At 42.3% G+C, this 17979-nt stretch overlaps 3 protein-coding genes across 3 annotated transcripts; 1 reads left to right on the top strand and 2 right to left on the bottom strand.

Moving 5' to 3' along the window:
* Window positions 1-901: 901 nt before the first annotated feature.
* LOC117791200 (protein RER1) lies at window positions 902-2898 on the bottom strand. The gene is made up of 2 exons (XM_034630887.1): window positions 2295-2898; window positions 902-2227 (listed from the first exon to the last, which is right to left on the bottom strand). Exons 1-2 carry the CDS (start codon window positions 2376-2378, stop codon window positions 1691-1693), a joined length of 621 nt encoding a protein of 206 aa, XP_034486778.1. The 5' UTR covers window positions 2379-2898; the 3' UTR covers window positions 902-1690.
* A 586-nt stretch (window positions 2899-3484) lies between these two features.
* Window positions 3485-4585, top strand: LOC117791780 (protein ANTAGONIST OF LIKE HETEROCHROMATIN PROTEIN 1-like). Its single transcript, XM_034631660.1, has 4 exons — window positions 3485-3568; window positions 3640-4039; window positions 4104-4206; window positions 4275-4585. The coding sequence occupies exons 1-4, from the start codon at window positions 3563-3565 to the stop codon at window positions 4552-4554; spliced, it is 789 nt and encodes a 262-aa protein (XP_034487551.1). The 5' UTR covers window positions 3485-3562; the 3' UTR covers window positions 4555-4585.
* Window positions 4586-5218: 633 nt separating this feature from the next.
* On the bottom strand, window positions 5219-17856 carry LOC117793046 (E3 SUMO-protein ligase RanBP2). The gene is made up of 6 exons (XM_034633418.1): window positions 17516-17856; window positions 14262-17169; window positions 7357-10517; window positions 6463-7297; window positions 5706-6407; window positions 5219-5643 (listed from the first exon to the last, which is right to left on the bottom strand). Exons 1-6 carry the CDS (start codon window positions 17585-17587, stop codon window positions 5315-5317), a joined length of 8007 nt encoding a protein of 2668 aa, XP_034489309.1. The 5' UTR covers window positions 17588-17856; the 3' UTR covers window positions 5219-5314.
* Between the last annotated feature and the right edge of the window lie 123 nt (window positions 17857-17979).

Below are 17979 nucleotides of genomic sequence, written 5' to 3'. Positions count from 1 at the left end.
GGCTGCCACCCTGCATAATTTAACGATCTGGCAACGTTAACAATGTTGTGAACATTGTCAAAATTGGTAACAAAAAATTTTTCCACTCAGTTTTGGCAAATATTTAATTTATTGCAGAATTTTTGTTAAAATCGATTTTTTGATATATTTTTTGTTGAATTAAATTTTGTAGTTTCTCTCCCCGAGGGGTGACGAACTTCAAACCTTCATTCAAATGTTAACCTTAATTTTATGTAATTTCAAATTTTAAATTTTCTTAAAATTGTTTATTCATTACAAAATAATGTCATTTGGATATTTCCAGCACCTAAATTTAAATTTATCAGCTTGGCGTCAACTCTATCAATTCCCACTAAAAACTGGTGTGGAAGGTGGCAGCCTAGTCCCTGGCCTTTGGGCAGGGTGACAGCCCTGAAAAATTTTCCAGTCTGGCAGCTTATTCTAATTTAAGCAAATTCCAGAATTTTTGTTAGAATTTTGCTGATTTTTTGAAATTGTTTTTAGAATTAAATTTGTAACTTCTCTCCAGTTTGGTTAACTAACTTCAAACCTTCATTAAAATATATACCCCTATATTATTTTGTTTAGGATTTTGTATTTTGTGTAAAAATATGTATTTATTGCCAACTTAGCGCACATCTGAGTTGTGTGCAGTTAAAATTTATACACCGTTTATGACAACTAGTTCGCGACGCTAAAAATGAGCTAGTAAACTTATTCAGAAAATTGAACTAGAAGTCCCAACGCTAGTCAGGGCTACCAGTCACCTAATGTCTGGCAACACTAAATTCTGACAGCCTTGGCGCCATAATTGAAAAGTATTTGAAATAAATAAAAACAATAATGTAAATAGTATCTTTTCCAACAGTGTGTTAGTAAGATTAAGTAATAAATTTACTAATTTTCATTTGTTTGTTTTATTTTATTCATACGATGCACCCAGTTTAGATCTTCTTAAGTTTCTTTTCCATTCTAACACTTTGTATAGTTAACGCTAGCAAAATATATATATAAATATACATAAATTGCAAAATATATTTAGCATCTAGCCAAGGTATGTAATCAAAAAATATCTGTAAGGATCAGTAAATCTACTTTTTGGATTAAAGAAACATTAAATTAAGGTAGTACAATAAATTTAAATTAGAATTAATTGCAGCTAAAAACTTGAACTGTTGTTTTTTTTTTCTCTTATGTTTTGTTTAGATTTGTTTGGGGAATTACAAATAAATTGCATGTAAAAATAAATATATAATTAATCAAGAAATTAGTTAAACAATAAACAATGCTTTGCACAAAACGCCGCACGACAACTCAATATCTAGTTAAATCAAATTATAAACAAATACCTTTACTTGTACAAACAAAAATCGCATGCGATACTGAATGTAATAAACAGAATCTAATTGAATGCAAATGTTGTAGTTGTTGTTGTTGCTGTAGTTTACATGAATTTGTTTGGGCTTGATTTCGATTTAGCTTCCTAGTAATCCTCAATTGCTATGATCTGCGGTGGTTTAGCGCTGACCGTTGTCGTTCCCACTCCCGTTGAACTCGCTCCTGAGTTATTGCTAGTTGGATTAGACGCTGCCGCTGCTGCTGCTGTTGTTGCTGATACTGCTGTTGCTGCTGCTGCGCCTGCTCCTGCTGATGTTGTCGCTTGTGTGTCCGGCGTCTGTGCGGCTAATTGTCACTTTGAGTTGCCACCGATTGTGGCGGCGCCCGCAGCCTCGTTGACTCGCTGATATCGTGGCTTGTTGCGGGTGAATGGCAAGTACTTGTACTTGATCATATGCTTGATTTGGCGCTTCATTGTTATGCAGAAGAGCGTGATGAAGTACATGACCAAAATGGGCCAAAATACGGGCACATTGAAGAAGTCAAAGAAGGTGCAGAACAGACCTATTGCCGTGCTCTTAGCCACCGATAGCCAAAACTTAAACTCCGGCAGTCGTCGAATAAATGGCCGGAACTCCTCATTACTATGCGTTGGCAAATTGGGGCCATCGTCCTCCTCATCCGCCGCATACGGATCATATTCCGGATCAATTTTGGGCGTGAGAAATGCAATAAACAGATTCAAATGATAGATGCCCAGGGCGTAGCAGACAATGTACCAGCCCTGGTAAATAAATATGCGCAAAACGAAGAGGAACAACAGGAATCCGGCAAATACCCAGCGCATACGTGTGTGCGGCGTGGAGCGATCAAGTGTCGATTGGTAGGTCTATAAAAATGAATACATCCAATCTCAATAATTGCGATCAAATTATCTAAATTACTTTATTACTCACTTGTGATAAACGCAGAAAGAACTTTTTAACTCCTCCGCCGCCGCTAGACGACGTCGAGCCGCTGCCGCTGTCTTCGTTCATCATTATTGTTGTTGTTGGTGTTGTTGTTGCAGCGTGCTTAAGCGCCCGCTACTCCTCCAACCACTACACCTACACCTACACCTTCACCTGTCTCTTTCGCGTTGTCGATGTCGTCGTCGTCTTGGGTTGTTGTCAGTATCGATGCTTGGGACGCAACACCACGTCGACTATTGATTTGATGTAAATAACAGAAGCAAACACAAAATGGGCAAGCACACGTTTACGTCGAAATTATTTCATTGCCTTGGGTCAGACGTTCTCCGCCTGATCGACCTTCTTCCTCTTGCTCATAGAAAATGTCCGTTTCGTGCGTGTCGACCGAGTTGTCAACGTGTAATTCAATTATCAAAGCCTGCTGTTCCTCAAGATTTGTACTTTTTGCAAGTTTGTTGTTTGTAAATATGAACTGACTATTAATTTAGATTGTTAATTGTATCGGCATCGGTAATTTATTGTTCTTTTTTTTCACGCACAGTTCACCACGTCATTATGTCAAATAAAGTGAACCTTTTCTCTCGCTCCCTCTCTCATGCGTAGCATCTGTCAGCCTTGTGTGTTGTAAAACGTTCTACAATTTGATCTGAAAATGAAAATGTACCTTTTCTGGGAACTAAGGCTGCCACACTGTTGTTGCCGGTTTGGAAAAGATCATAAAACGGCGCGCGATTTGAATTCACAAATTCAAACAAGCAGTTGTTTGAAAAAGAATATAGATTAATTATGGCAAAAACAATTAAATTCTTAATAAAACAAAATAAAGCTGACAATTTGCATGAGTGTTGGGAGTTTTTCAAATTCGACAAAAGTCTAAAATTTGCAGAATTTTAGCAATCTTTTTACAATTAAAGCTAATATCCTCTGCACACTGAGTACACCTACGGGGAACGCATGGGAATGATGGTAAATGTGAAACACCAATTCACACTGTCAAAATGAATCGCCTGGAGAAAATTAAAATGTTGCTCGATATTACAAAGCATAACAACAAAATGATTAGCAATTTAATTATGGAATTGGACAACGATGAGGTCGACGATTATGATAATGATGACGCCGTCAACGACGCGGACGACGATGGCAACGACTTTGACGAGGACGAGGACGACGACGCCGACGACGCCGACGACGATGACGATGTCGGAGAATTGCTGAGGACCTTCAATATTAAGATTCCCCGGAGATACTGGATGGCTGTAAGTAAAAACACATTATATGAAAAAATTCACTCATTTTACAGGCATTATCATATGCATGTGTATTTTAGAAGCAGCTTGGCTGGCTTTGGAAGAAGGACGTGCCGAAAAATGACTACCACTTCTTTAAAGAGAGCTTCCGCATGGAGAGGTCGACATTTGACATGCTGGTCAGCCGACTAGAGACCTTGAACAAGAAGGACACAAACTTCAAAAACGCTATTCCACTGAATAAAAGGACAGCGATAGCCCTGTACACTCTGGGTTCGACGGCTGAGTACCAAGCAGTTGGCAGATTGTTCGGCGTTTCTCCAAACAGTGTCTGCAATATTCTCCACGAATTTTGTAGGGCTATTGTTTTGGAGTTTACGGATGAGTATATGACGCCGAACTTTCTAACCGAGTCAAAAATCGACGAGTATGTGCAGGGCTTTGAAGCCATCGGTTTTCCCCAGTGCCTTGGAGCGATTGGTCTGTATAATATAGTATATAAGTAGTAAAGGTTCAGATTTAATAATTCAATTGCTTACATTAGATGGATGTCACATTGAAGTAGAGCCACCAGCAGCAGAGGCCACTGACTATCATAACTACAAAGGCTGGAACTCGGTTGTGCTTCTTGCTTTGGTTGATTACCGGTAAGTTAGTAAATAAAATCCCCTAAATATATATTTAAATTTTTTTTTTTTTTTTTAAATTTTTTTAGTGACAGATTCATGTTTGTAGATATCGGTTCTCCAGGTGGTTGTAACGACTCATTTATATTTCAAAGATACACGCTTTGCGAGATGATAGACTCGTGCCAATTGCTGGACTCCAAGTCAAAGGAAATATGTGGAGTTAACGTTCCCATTTTTCTGATTGGAGACTCAGCATTTAGGTTTTCTCCAAAGCTAATGAAGCCGTACCCATTCTCGACAGACGCATCATTGGAAAAGAGAACTTGTCCAAAGCAAGGCGAGTTGTCCAGGCGTTCGGCCAGTTGAAGGCCAGATTTCGACGCGTTGACAACGGACTTCAGAGTCATCCAAAAAATAACGCCATTATCATCATGGCCTGCTGTGTGTTGCACAACATTTTAAACGTGCATAACAGCGCCATTAATGAGACGTGGGAAGTCACATCGGGTTTGAATGAGAAGGAGCAACTGGACCAAAGCAACTCTTCTGCCGACTTCCACAAATCGGCCGAGGAAATTAGATTTGCAATTGCAGAATTCCTTTGCAATAAACATGAATGAACAAAATACAAAATATAGTTTTCATTATTTATTTTTGCGATTTGATGCAGTCCTTATGTTGGAACGATCTTTCGGCACAGGCGAAACTATGGGACCATCACGAAAATTGATGGTAGGTGCTAAATGTTGCTCAGTTTAAATGGATTATTCGAAAAATTAACAAAAATTCTTTTTGGGAAAAGGGTCAAAAATAAAGAAGTACCTAGTACCTTTTTCAAGATGTTCAGACGTTCAAATTAACGGTAACTTGTAACTTCTAATGTCATGGTGGCAGCGTCATTCAAAAAACAATAGTTAAAAGGTATAGTATTTTAAATAAGTTATGAAAATACACTTAAAAGTTAATAGAGAACTGCAGTCTCTGAAGAAATAAAAAATATTCAGCTGAAAAAGTGATAATTTTTAGAATGTTGGGAGTTCGCTACTTCTCGGGGGTAACGCAAATTAATTAGTTTCATATTTATTTCAATTGAATCTTATACAACAATGATTTAATAAGCTTAAATTTAGTGTGCTTTAGTATTATTTTCAGTTGGCTGGGGCACTTCTTCAGACTCTTTGGCTTCCTTTCTGCACGTATTTATAGTCTCGTAGAATTGGTCAGCAATCTCTTGCTTCTTAAAACGGCACGCAAGTCGTTCGAGCTCCCCAGTGGTGGACTCGGCGTAGTTAACACTGGCCCAGATGAAACTCTTCTTTTGTTCGTTCATATATTCCATCGTAAAGCTCGCACCGATCCCCATATTGAGCACCAATTTGTGAATTTGCTCGCGGCGCATGACCAATCGAGAACTATTCAACGTTTTATGCTTAAGAATCTTTAATTCACCGACACCTGTATATATAATAAAATGATGAATTAACTTTAGAAAGTATAAAAGGAGTTTCACAATTTACCTCGCTCCTTCCACTCCTTGGTTTCGCAAACGTAGCGATAGAGTGTTGCCCGTTCGCCAAATAATTTCGTTTCCTCTTCCTCGCCGGTGCTGACGACAATCTCGTTGGGCAGATCGATAATGGGCTCGTAGTGTGGATCATAGTTTTCATCGGCCACGACACCTTCGTTGTCGTCTGCTGTTGCTTGTCCTGATTCCGACGATTTTGTATTGGTCGGGGACTTGAAGTTTTTAAAGTCATCCTGATGCGTTAAACCGAAAAAGCCGCCAGTTTCGGACTTCTGAAAGCCAATCGGATTACCACCGCCCTTGGCCGCTAAACTGGCAAAATCATCGCCAACTTTTGCTGCCAATTCCGAGAAACTGTTACCGGTTTTAGTTTCAGTCGTAGCAAACAACGGACTTGGCGTGGCAGAATTCTCTTTGTTGCTTTGTACAGGTGTTGTACTATTTGCAGCAATGGTGGAGGAGCCGAATGTGAAGCCAGGGCTTGGGAAGACATTACCAGGCAATGCTGAGGAACCAAATATAGATTTGCCTCCAACATCTTGTTGCTTGTCCGTCTGTGGCTTGAATGTGCCCCCAAATATCGATACCTTCTGATTATCTACCTTGTCCGTTGCCCCAGTGCCTCCAAAAATAGATCCCTGCGGCTTGGTGGCGGTGTTGCCACCAAATATCGACTGTCCAAATACTGCTTTATCTGCAATAAAAGTTAATTAACAAAGAACGGTAGAGATTGAGATAGAAATACTAACCCGAATTGCCAAAAACGAAGCCACTTTTCACTTGATCCTCCTTCTTTACAGATGGGATGGTTGTGGCCGTGGAATTGGCAGACACAGCGGTGCTGAATCCGCCAAAGCTACCGAAATTGTTACCAGTGTTGGCTTCCAGTGTGCTCGCCTTGAGCAGAGTTCGATTGGAGGTTGGTGTTACTGCAGCTGTGTTGGATGATTCTTGCTGCTTAGGCGCTGGCATCTTCAAGGCGGGCAACGTTAATGGCAAAGGTTTTATTTGTGGCTCATTCTTTGCCGGTTGGCCGTAGGTAAAGTTATCCGGTTCACAGCCACGACATCCGCTGCAGTTGGACTCGCTGGTTAGAAATTCGCAGCTGAGTTGCAGCTTATCCGCCAACATTTTAGTCTCATTAGATACGACGGGTTCAACTGTAGTCTTGGATGGTGTAGAATTCGTTGGTTGATTCTCCTCGTATTTTATGGGCTCAGCGGTGCCGTTGATGGCGCTGTTCACAGCATTGAGGAAGGATTGCGCCACCTCTGCACTTTTAAAGCGCAACACAAGGCGTTCCAATACAGATTCACCCTCGCTGAAATCGTGGACAACAAACAACCAGGACTTTTCGTCTTTCGGTTTGTAGGCGACGCTCGAGTTGAGCACATGGTTAAGACAGATCTTCAGGACTTGCTCGCGACGCATGACAACGCGTAGATTTTTGGTTTCCTTGTGACGCAGAATCTTAACATTTCCCAAGCCACGTTCCTTCCATTCTCCCTCCTCAGACAGGCGATAGAGCTTGGCACGTTGTATATAGAGAAGATCTTCATCCTCTTCGCCGGTCTTTACATCAATCTGCGCAAATTCAAAAATGGGTTACAATCAATTTTATTGATTTATTAAACATTACTTACTTTATCTGGCAATGGAATAACTGGCGCAAAATATGCATTGTTCTCTTCCTCCTCCACGTGGCCATCATCATCATTGTTGACATCGACAGTTGGACTATTGAGCTGATGTTGTTGCTGCTGCGGCTGCTGCTGTTGTTGTTGTTGCACCTTTGGCATGGAGAAACTAAATGTATTGGAAACCAGATTTCCTGTTGTTGCTGTTGTTGTTGTGGTCGTCATTGTTGTTGTTGGCTTAAAGTTGAAACTGCTTGATCCAAACAAGCCGCCTTCGGTTTTCTCTCTTTGATCATTGATCTTGAATACAAAGGAATCGCTCGCGGTTGCAGCTGGAACTGCAGCTGCCGTTGGTGCTCCAAAACCAAATGTAAACTTGCTGTTGGTGGCTGGGAAACTGGCATTTAAATTCAGTTTGTTATCCTTCTTGGGCACAGTGTCATCCTTAGGCGCCTGACAAGCCAAACAGTAAAGCTGTGCGCCATCGTTGCTTGTATAGCAATCCTTGCAGTTCCAGCTGCCAGCTTTCGGCTTAAAGGCATCACCAAAGCCAGCTGCATTGGATGCAGCTGGAGGCGGAGCGGGCGTGCTTGTGACAACAGCTGGAGACGCTGTGTTTGCACTTACGCTGACAACCGGAGTGGGAGTGGGTGTCGTCTTGACCACAGGTGGATCCACCTTCTTTTCCGTGGTGGTTTTGGCACCGAAAGTGAAACCGGTTGTCGCTGCTGGAAAACCAAAATTGAATTTACCTGCGCTGCTGCTCAGATTTAAAGCTCCGCTCTGATCCAGAGTTGGCGGCTTGGGTGCCACAGTGTCATCCTTGGGCGCCTCACAGGCCAGACAATAGAGTTGACCAGCATCGTTGTTGGTATAACATCCCTTGCAGCTCCAGCTGCCCAGCTTGGGTTTAAATGCATCGCCAAAGCCTTGAGTTATCGTCTTGGTATCTTTATCAACCTTGCTGTCCTGTTGTGGCTTCTGCTCCTGTGGCTTCTCTTTGGGTTTCTCCTGTCCCATGTCCGCTTGTGCCTTGAGAACCGCATCGTAAAACTTTTTGCAGATCTCAGCGGTCTTGAAGCGCACACATAACATCTCCACTGTTAGCTCCTCCTCGGCATAATCCTGTCCGGCCCAAGTGAGCGATTTATCAGAGTTTTTGGCATAGCTAAACTTTGTGTCCGCCTGCAGACGCTGATTGCAGCACAGTTTGAAGATCTGTTCACGTCGCATCAACAGCCGCACCTGAGTGGGATCTGATTTCTGTTGCAAGAGCTTCATGATGCCCAAGCCACGCTCCTTCCACTCATTGGCGGCTTTGTCGTAACGCAACAACTTAGCGCGATGCTCAAACAGCACAATCTCATTCTCCTCGCCAGTGACGACCTCAACCAGTTCCGGCAAGGGAATAACTGGCTGAAACTGCGCTGTGGGTTCATATTCATCCTCAGCCTCAGCTTGGGAGGAGTCTGCTTTGCTTACTATTGATGGCTCTGGTTGTTGTAGTGTGCTGTCTGCTTTGCTCGTCAGATTGCTGCCAAAATTGAAGGCTGTGATGTAGCCCGTGTTGCTGGTGTTGCTACTGTTGTCTGGCACTGTAGAAATGCTGCCAAAGGACATATTGTTGGCATTTGGTGGCTTATTGGCATTGCCAATGGAGCCAAAGCTGAAATTGGAAAAAGGCGAACTGGAAACTGTGCTGGTTGCTACGCTCGTCGCGCTGGACGACTTGCTGGACAAGCTGCCAAACAATGATTTGGACACAACCGACTCGATTGTTGACCCAATGGTATCCGTTTTAGCCGGCGATTCAAGTAGCTTGGGCAGCGCATTGGCGGCAGGCGTGCTGGTCACAAAGCTATTAATGCTACTAGTCTTGACATTACCAAATGTCATCGTCGGCACATCGCTCTTTGAACTCTTAGCCGCCTCCTCAAAAGCCAATTTAAATTGTTTGGCCGTCTCCGGCAGCTTAAAGCGGACGAGGAACTTCTCCAGCTGCAATTTCTCATCGGCAAAATCGTTGGCAGCCCACAGCAATGATTTTGCTTCCTTGTCCTGTTCGGGTGTGGTAAGAACCATATCGGCTGTGATCTTATGATTGGCACAAATCTTATGAGTTTGCTCGCGTCGCATTAAAATGCGAGTACATCCGGTTGATTGGTTCTTTAATATCTTAATATCGCCAATGCCACGTTCCTTCCATTCCTTATCCACATGTCGGAAGAGCTTGGCGCGATGACTGAATTTGATCACCTCATCCTCCTCACCAGTGCGCACTTCCACCTCATCTGGCAATGGTATAATACCCTGGAAATCTGGCCGTGGATCATAGTCCAACTCAGCGGATGTATCATGACCCACACTCTGGTTGCCCTCACTGTGGACGCTCTCGTTGTTGGCTGCCGCCTCGGCTGCCAGTTCCATTTGCTTCTCAGCTGCCGCCTGTGCCACCTGTGCCTTGAAGGAGAACGCACCCGATGTGGCCAGACCCTTGAAGATGTTGTTGGCATCGCTGTTGTCCTTGTTATTCAGGGTCAGACTGAACTTGAAGTCATTGCTGGGCATGGATGGCGGCTCTGCGGCCGGCACGAGACTGGGTTTTATGTGCTGCGCCGGAATGGTGACGCTGAGAGTGGGGGGTTGGGCACTAGCAACCGCCGGTTTGGGCAACGGATCGGAGCTGGTAATGACCACATTGGCTGGCGGCACCTTTTCCACAGGTTGATTGTTGAGTGCCCGATTAAAGATAGCTGGAGCAGCAGCCGGAGCAGGAGCAACTGGCAGAGCTGGAGCAACAGCGGGTACAACAGATGCAGCCACTGGAACAATAGTCGGAGCAGGAGCCTGTGCAATTGCTGGCGCTGAGATGGGCTTATGCTGCACCAATGGCAACTGCTGAGGCACCTGCGGCACCTGTGGCACCGACACCTGCGGCACAAATGGCGGAGCATTAAAGAAGGGAGCGACAGGAGTTACCGGCAAATTGGATTGCACTGGCGGCTGATTCAAAGGCAAAGCAGCCGTCGCTTGTGCCTGGGAAACCTGTGGCATTACAAGGCTCGGCGGCGGCTGTGCATAATTAAGGTTATCCATAAAGGGTGCTCCGCCTGCATTTGGATACATGTTGGTGGCCGGCATGCTGTAGTTACCAGGTCCACGTTGTCCTGCAAAGAAAAATTCAATAATTAGAGAACGCAATCAGATCCCTATAGAAGCTCTTTGTCCTGAATGACTGACAATTATTCTAGATCTCAATTATTCTAAATCGGCACTTCAGTCAGAACGCATTACTTTTAATGTGACTACTGATATTGAAATTGTTGCTGTCAAAGTAACTTTTTCAACTCGATCAATTTTCATCACCTGCTCTTATATCCCTCCAAAAGCTTCTCCTGCAGTTTACTTGCAACATTTCACCTGTATTGAAGAAATTAACCATCAAGTCAAAGACAACGACTTATTTATTGTGCTGGGTGATTTTAATTTGCCTAAAATTTCTTGGTCATTTTTCAGTAGCACAAATTATCTTGTTCCCTTAAATCAAGATAATTTTTTAGACAACTTGCTTGATCTCTCATTGTTTCAAATGAATTCAATAAGAAATCACAATGATCGAATTCTTGATTTGGTTTTTATTAATGATTTCATAAATACTGCCGTCTCTAGGGTATCCCCATTAAGTGTCCCTGAAGATTTACATCACCCTACTATAGAAATTTCTGTCTCAATCTCAAAACCTTTTAGTCCACCTCTATTATGTCAGCATTTACCTCGTCGTTGTTTTCAAGGAAATTATTTATTGCTTAATGAACTTATCCTTGCTACCGACTGGTGCTTTTTAGAGAAAGCTACTGACATTGATATTGCCTTAGTTCTTTCTATGAGACCCTAAATGCACTCTTAGATGTGTGCATTCCAAATTATGTTCCACCGTCTGGTTCTATAAAGCCTCCTTGGTTTACACCTAGACTTTCTTATTTAAAAAATATTAAATCTAAATATTTTAAAAAATATAAGAAGTCTGGTTCGAGTCTTGACTGGTCTAAGTACACAGTAGCCAAGTCTGACTTCGCCAATTTAAACTCGCTATGCTACGAGAATTATCTAATTCGTTGCAAAAGACAGTTTTCCCGTGACCCTAAACAATTTTACAAATTTGTTAACTTGAAGCGTAAATCCCTCAGTTTACCTTCCTCTTTTTTTTATGGGATAGATAATGCCAGCAACGACTCTGCAGCCGCTGAACTGTTTGCTAACTTTTTTCAATCCACCTATTCTCCAATCTCCACTTCCAACTCATCTTATCCTTATTCTATTTTTCAATCAAACACTATGTTTGTTCCCTCTATTTCTTTTAACACTATAATCTCTTCTATTAGCTCTTTAAAATCTTCTTTCATTCCTGGGCCAGACAACATTCCTAGTTGTCTCCTTAAGGAATGTTGTTCTTCTTTAGCTGCTCCGTTGCATAAGCTTTTTAATCTATCCCTTGAATCTTCAATCTTTCCACATCTTTGGAAAGAATCTTATATCATTCCCCTCCACAAAAAAGGTGGTAAGTCTGATATTTCGAACTACAGAGGCATTGCAAAGATATCAGCCATTCCTAAATTATTTGAAAAAATCCTTGTTTCTTCTTTGCAGCATCTCTGTAAATCGATCATTTCCCCTGCACAACACGGCTTTATTAAGGGTCGGTCCACTACGACCAACTTGCTTGAATTTACCTCCTTGGTAAATGATGCATTTTCAGAGAAAAAGCAAACTGATGTCATATACACTGACTTCAGTAAAGCCTTTGACTCTGTGAACCATGACCTCTTACTTCACAAACTTAATTGCATAGGTTTCCCTCCCGCCTTTGTACGTTGGGTTTCCACCTACTTAAAAGGTAGGACCCAAAAAGTGCTTCTTAGGTCAACCATTTCGAGTTCGGTTCACGTTACTTCTGGTGTACCTCAAGGTAGTCACTTGGGGCCATTATTTTTCACTCTGTTCATTAACGATCTACCCACTATTCTGTCCCATTCATATATTTTAATGTATGCAGATGATGTAAAGCTTATCTTTTCATACACTGATCCCCTTCTTCATAATCGTCTGCAAGACGATTTGAACGCTATGCAACTTTGGTGCTCGGCCAATAAGTTGTATCTCAATTGTTCAAAGTGTATGTTCATGACATTTAGTCGAACTAGGCCCTATTTAGGTACTTATACGATTGACAATACCCCTTTGCAACGTATAAAAACTGTAAAGGATCTTGGAGTTTTATTTGATTGCAAATTATGCTTCAATTTGCACATCTCCACTATAGTTAATGACGCCAAAGGAGTACTTGGTTTTATTAAACGTTGGTCGAAAGAATTTAATGATCCTTTCACCACTAAACTCCTTTACGTTTCTTTAGTTCGTCCCATCCTGGAATACTGTTCATGCATATGGAGCCCACAGTATCAAATAAACCAGAATCGAATTGAATCAGTTCAAAAGCAATTTTTGCTTTTCGCCTTACGTGGTTTAAACTGGGATCCCAACCTTCGTTTACCACCGTACTCCCATAGGCTTCGCCTTCTCAATCTTCCGTCTTTAATTAATCGTAGGAAAACTCTTGGTGTTGTTTTTCTTCACAAATTGATTATTGGCGAGATAGATTCTAGTTCCCTTCTGGCCCGCCTCACCTTTTCGGTTCCCCGCAGGTCTACTAGGAATTACAAGCCTTTATTTTTATCTACATGCACAACTGATTACGCTTCACACGATTCGTTTCGTGTTTTATGCACTACCTATAATAGCCTCTTTCACGTTTTCTCCTCAGAACTCTCTCTCCCTTCCCTAAAATCCGCAATTTTCCAATACCTATCGTTAAATTCCTGACCTTACTAATACTAATAACTTGTTATGCTACTTTTTACTAATCTAACATTCATACTATCCATTAACATATCTATCCATACTATTAACAATACTAATCTTAATTGATCTGATTGGGTTTTTCTGGGTTTTCCCCAATCCTAGCAACAAATGTTGGATCATTTATAATTTTGCTTACCCCAGATCTAACTATAATTTTTTTTCTCGTTACAGTTCATAATTTATTTTTAATTATATTTGTATTTTTAATCTTTAACTTAATTCTTATACTTGGTAATTTTTTGTTTGCCGACTGCTTTTAGTCGTGCATAAATAAATAAATAAAATAAAATAAAACGTTAAGAGCTAGAAGCCAGAACTTTCAAGACAACATAGCGTAAATGAAAATTCCAACTGCAAGTGTGTCGAAATCGGGGTCAAAGTTTGCACTACTAATTAGTACGCATTGTTTTTTTTTATTGATATGTCTCAACCAAAGTTACAGTTTGTGTATATGATGCCATTTCCGTTTCTTTCTATGCTAACTATGCTTTCCAACTGCTCCCAATCTTTACAAACGAAATGGATTTATTGCATGTTGTCTTTCAGGCTGTTACAATTTGGACAAATATTATATATATATATATAAAAAAAATTAAGACAATATTAAAGCTATTCACATAGTTAAATGTATTTCCTATATCTGTACAAATTTCTTAATACTCTCTTAAAAATCAATAATAGCGTTTATTGTATTCGTTGGAATATATATAAAGATATATATACTCTTAAGCAGCAGCAGTAAGAACAGTTTTACTTTTTAAAAACAATACAAGCTCCTAAAAGTATGTAACGAGTATTTCAACAGTCGAGGTCTCGACTATAGTCTAGAAAAGGATTACTATCATGGGCGCCACATAAAGCGAAACCAACCGAAAATCTCTCAGATTTGCGTTTGGTTTCGTTTTCTGTGCTACTCCTGTATATCTTATATCTGTTATAGAAAAGATAGGACGAAAATTGAATAATTTCATAATAGTTCTGGGATTACATACCATAGAAATTGGGTTGTGCTGGCGGGGTTCTCATGAACTGAGCTTGGTTCGCATAGTAGTTGTACATCTGATTCTGGGTAAACATTGGACTGCCATAGGCTGCATTGGGATGTGGAGGAACATTTGCGCCGGGTGGAAAGAAGCGATCCTGGGCATTTAGAGCTGGATTCAAAAAGTTGGAATGCTGGGTATCTTCCATGCTGAAGAATTCGTCCAAACCAAGTGCAGCAGCTGCTGCAGCAGCGTCCACATCTCGTGTAGGCGTTTCGCGACTTACTGCGCCGCTAATCTTTACTTTTTTGAGCAACTCCTCAACCTTATCGGTTAAAGTTTTAATTTCTTGATGCATGTCATCCATGTTGTTGACCTTTTCAGTTAGACTTTTAATTTCTTGACGCATGCCCTCCATTCCACCGTCCACATTATCCTTGAGAGCACAAATGTGTTTGCTTAACTGCTTGACCGTCTGATCAAGCTCCAAGGTGGCCGCTCCTTGCATTTCGACCTGGCGTCTCGAGCGATTTAGAGTTACTGCAGTTTGTGCATAGAAATCATCCTCAGCATCCTCGTAGGTGCTTGAATTGTTATGCAAGTCTATAGAATTTGGTGAACCGAAGGTCTCGTCGGCCAGAGAAGTTATCAATTCTCGCTGCACTACACTGGTAAGCGAATGATCCGCTTGATTGGCGAGCAAGTGTTTCGCTTGCTTTAGACATTCGATACGTCGCTCCTGGAAGTTCTGACGCGATACACGCGAGGTGCGATTGGACTCCGCCATCTGGCGATAGGCTTCTGCCTGTAGATACACGGCTACGGGCAGCTGAAGACCACGAATGTCCGTCAAGAACTCTTCGTAAAGGTTATTCTTGAAGCAGCGTGTGCTTAGATATCTCACTGCATCCTCGGCCATCCTTTGGGTCTGTAGCCAAATGTCGCTCGCCTGGATGTTCTCATACTTGAAGTATCTGTAGAAGGGTTCAAGCTGCTGATGTTGATGACGGCGCAGCATATTGATGCCCAGCTTGTAGAGCGCATCGATGCGAGCTTCCATCGTGGGTTTATCCGCACGACTTGTCAGCAATTTGGCCACATGAAAGAGTGCAATTATTTCGGCCTGTGGTCCGCCAACGCCACGTAGTGCCTCAAGGCCGCGTTTTAGCTTGTCGCGTTGATCCATGCGATTGCCTTCGTTTAGCTGAGAATTCACCTGCAGACGCTGCACAAGTGACCACCAGTTGCATTGATCCTGAGTGAGCAGATCATTGCATTCCATAATGTTGGCATAAGGCAACATCTGTGGACGTGCCGTCGCTTTAAGATTGCCCACATGATAGCTGTTGTGACTCTCGTGTTGCACCTGAAGTTTACGCTGCGCTTGCAGCACCACGAAATACAGGAAAACCTCGACATCCACCTGGCATAAAGAGTCAACTCCGCAGTAGGTCAATCCCAGTAGACATTCGTGCCGCAAGTTCTTAAGGAAGCGCACTCGTGGTGCCTCGGCCAAATTGTTGGCGCTCAGTGCTAGATAGACATGATGTTCCAGAGTGTGTGGCTCGAGAAGCAATGCCTCCTGCTCATATTTCTCAATTTCGGCAATCGTTGGGCATTCATAGAGCGGCTGTTGCAGACGATGATCACGCATCAGATATGATGACTGCTCCTTTAGCTTATGCTCCGAATGTGTATACAGCTGTTGATACAGTTTAGAACGCCATTCACTGTCGGCACAATGCTGACGTGCCTCTGACAACAACTTATCTGTGTTCTGCCAGAGGCCCTGCTGTTCGTTATCCTTCCACATCTCCTTGTCGTCGACATCTCCGGAAGTCTGCAGGCAGCCGTAAATCGTGCGACCCAATTGGGCGCATCGAAAGGCGGCTTGACGACGCCACAACTGAAGCAGTTTATGTTGCTCGGCATTGCAACGACGCTCCCAGAAGTTTTCTTCATTCTTCAGCGAATTCTTTTGATAGCCCAGAAGCAACAGCGGCAGAGCTGTACGCACCGTAGTTGACCATTTGTTCTTCTTGCCAATCAACTCGCGCTTGAAGAGCAATGAGGCTGCATGCAACAGGAGTTGACCAATGTAATGATCCAGGCAACACTGATGCAGTTCACGGTTGTCGGTGGCCGAAAGTTGATCGATGAGGAGACTGAACTTGTGTATATACTGATCCAGTCTAAAGAGCTGACCGATGCTATCTGTCAGGCTGCTGTTGGTCTCGGATTGCATGCTCAGCTGGATGAGGCGATCCAGAGTGATGAGCAATAGCTGCCAGTAGGACCAATCCTTTGCAAGCTCCTTGGACTGTTCGCGTTTGAGGAGCACTTTCCAAATAAGTTCATACCAATCACTCGTCTGGCATTGAGCCGGCTTCTCCATTTCAACTTTGTTGGCATAGTTGAATGCTTCCTCGAAGCGTTTCGTTTCCAGATAGTGGCGTAACAATCGCGTATGCAATACGATATCATTTGGACGAGTTAACAGCTCTTTGTGTATAAACATTTCTATTGAATTCTCCTCCTCGATCCCCTCCAATTTGCCCTTTGAACGCAACTGCAATGCTAGCAGCATCTCAGTGTCTTTCAGCTCCTCGATAGAAGCGGCCAGCTCAAGCCAATAGGCAGCCCTCTCGGGGGTGCAAAGTGAGGTATTCTCAAAGAGCACTTTGCAGCCTGCTTTGATGACTTCCTCCTGATGCGGATGCAGTTGAATGGAGCGTTGATAGTGCTCCAATGCCTTTCGATTATCCGGCACCTTTTGCAGCTGGTAACACTTGGCAAGGAGCGAATGAACGCTGGCATCTTCGGTAACCTTCAAGTATGCATTCAAATATTCAATGGTCTTGGCATATTCGTTGATTTTGTAGTACATGCGGCCAACCGATAAACCCTTTCTGTCGCGCTGTGTGTGAAAGGGAAAGGAAATTGAAACATAACCTCAAATAGCATTGCACAAATTGTGTAAATTGTGTAAATAATGCAACGAGCCAAAACATTGCAAATGTACAACTACAAATTAATGCTGATGGGTTGGTACAACAGCAACAACAACAAACGCACGCGCATTTGTTTTATCGTCTAGCGGCTTCTTAACACACACGCCAAGAAGACGCCGACACACATACCGACATATGTACATGCGTATGCAATGCACACACACATTGAAATTAATGGCGGGCGCCCATTATTTCGCAAGCGTTGCTGAAAAATTTTAATGCACAGCACATTTAAAGACGCATACAACTTACCTCGGGCCCCGGCGGCAATTTAAACAACAATTTGTGGACATGCTCGTCCAATGCCTTGCGATTTGAAAACATGTCTGCTTTAGTAACTTCCTGTAGCTAAATATTATTCACTTTTTCTTCAGCTAAAATGTGATGCCGTTTACGCGTGTCATGTACTCACAGACGACGGCGGAATAGATTTAACAATTTCAAATGAAGAAAATAAACTTGAACAACTGTCAAAACTGTTTGTTTATTGACGGTCACGTCTTGAAGCTGATTATTGAAATTATACTTTTTCAGCCTACGGACAAAAGCAAGTATAACTTTTTTAGCGCGAACACGGCGCCGAAATCTGCGAATATGCTATTATTAGGCTTATCGATAAGTTCTATCTTGGGACTATCGAAATAGAAGCATTAATCAATAAATCACTTCAAACTACCAGTGTGTTTGTTATTGATTTTGCGCATATATCAAATAAA

Source organism: Drosophila innubila, assembly GCF_004354385.1.
Source record: "Drosophila innubila isolate TH190305 chromosome 3R unlocalized genomic scaffold, UK_Dinn_1.0 2_E_3R, whole genome shotgun sequence".
Classification (NCBI taxonomy): domain Eukaryota; kingdom Metazoa; phylum Arthropoda; class Insecta; order Diptera; family Drosophilidae; genus Drosophila; species Drosophila innubila.
This window is presented reverse-complemented; position numbering and strand designations above follow the sequence as displayed.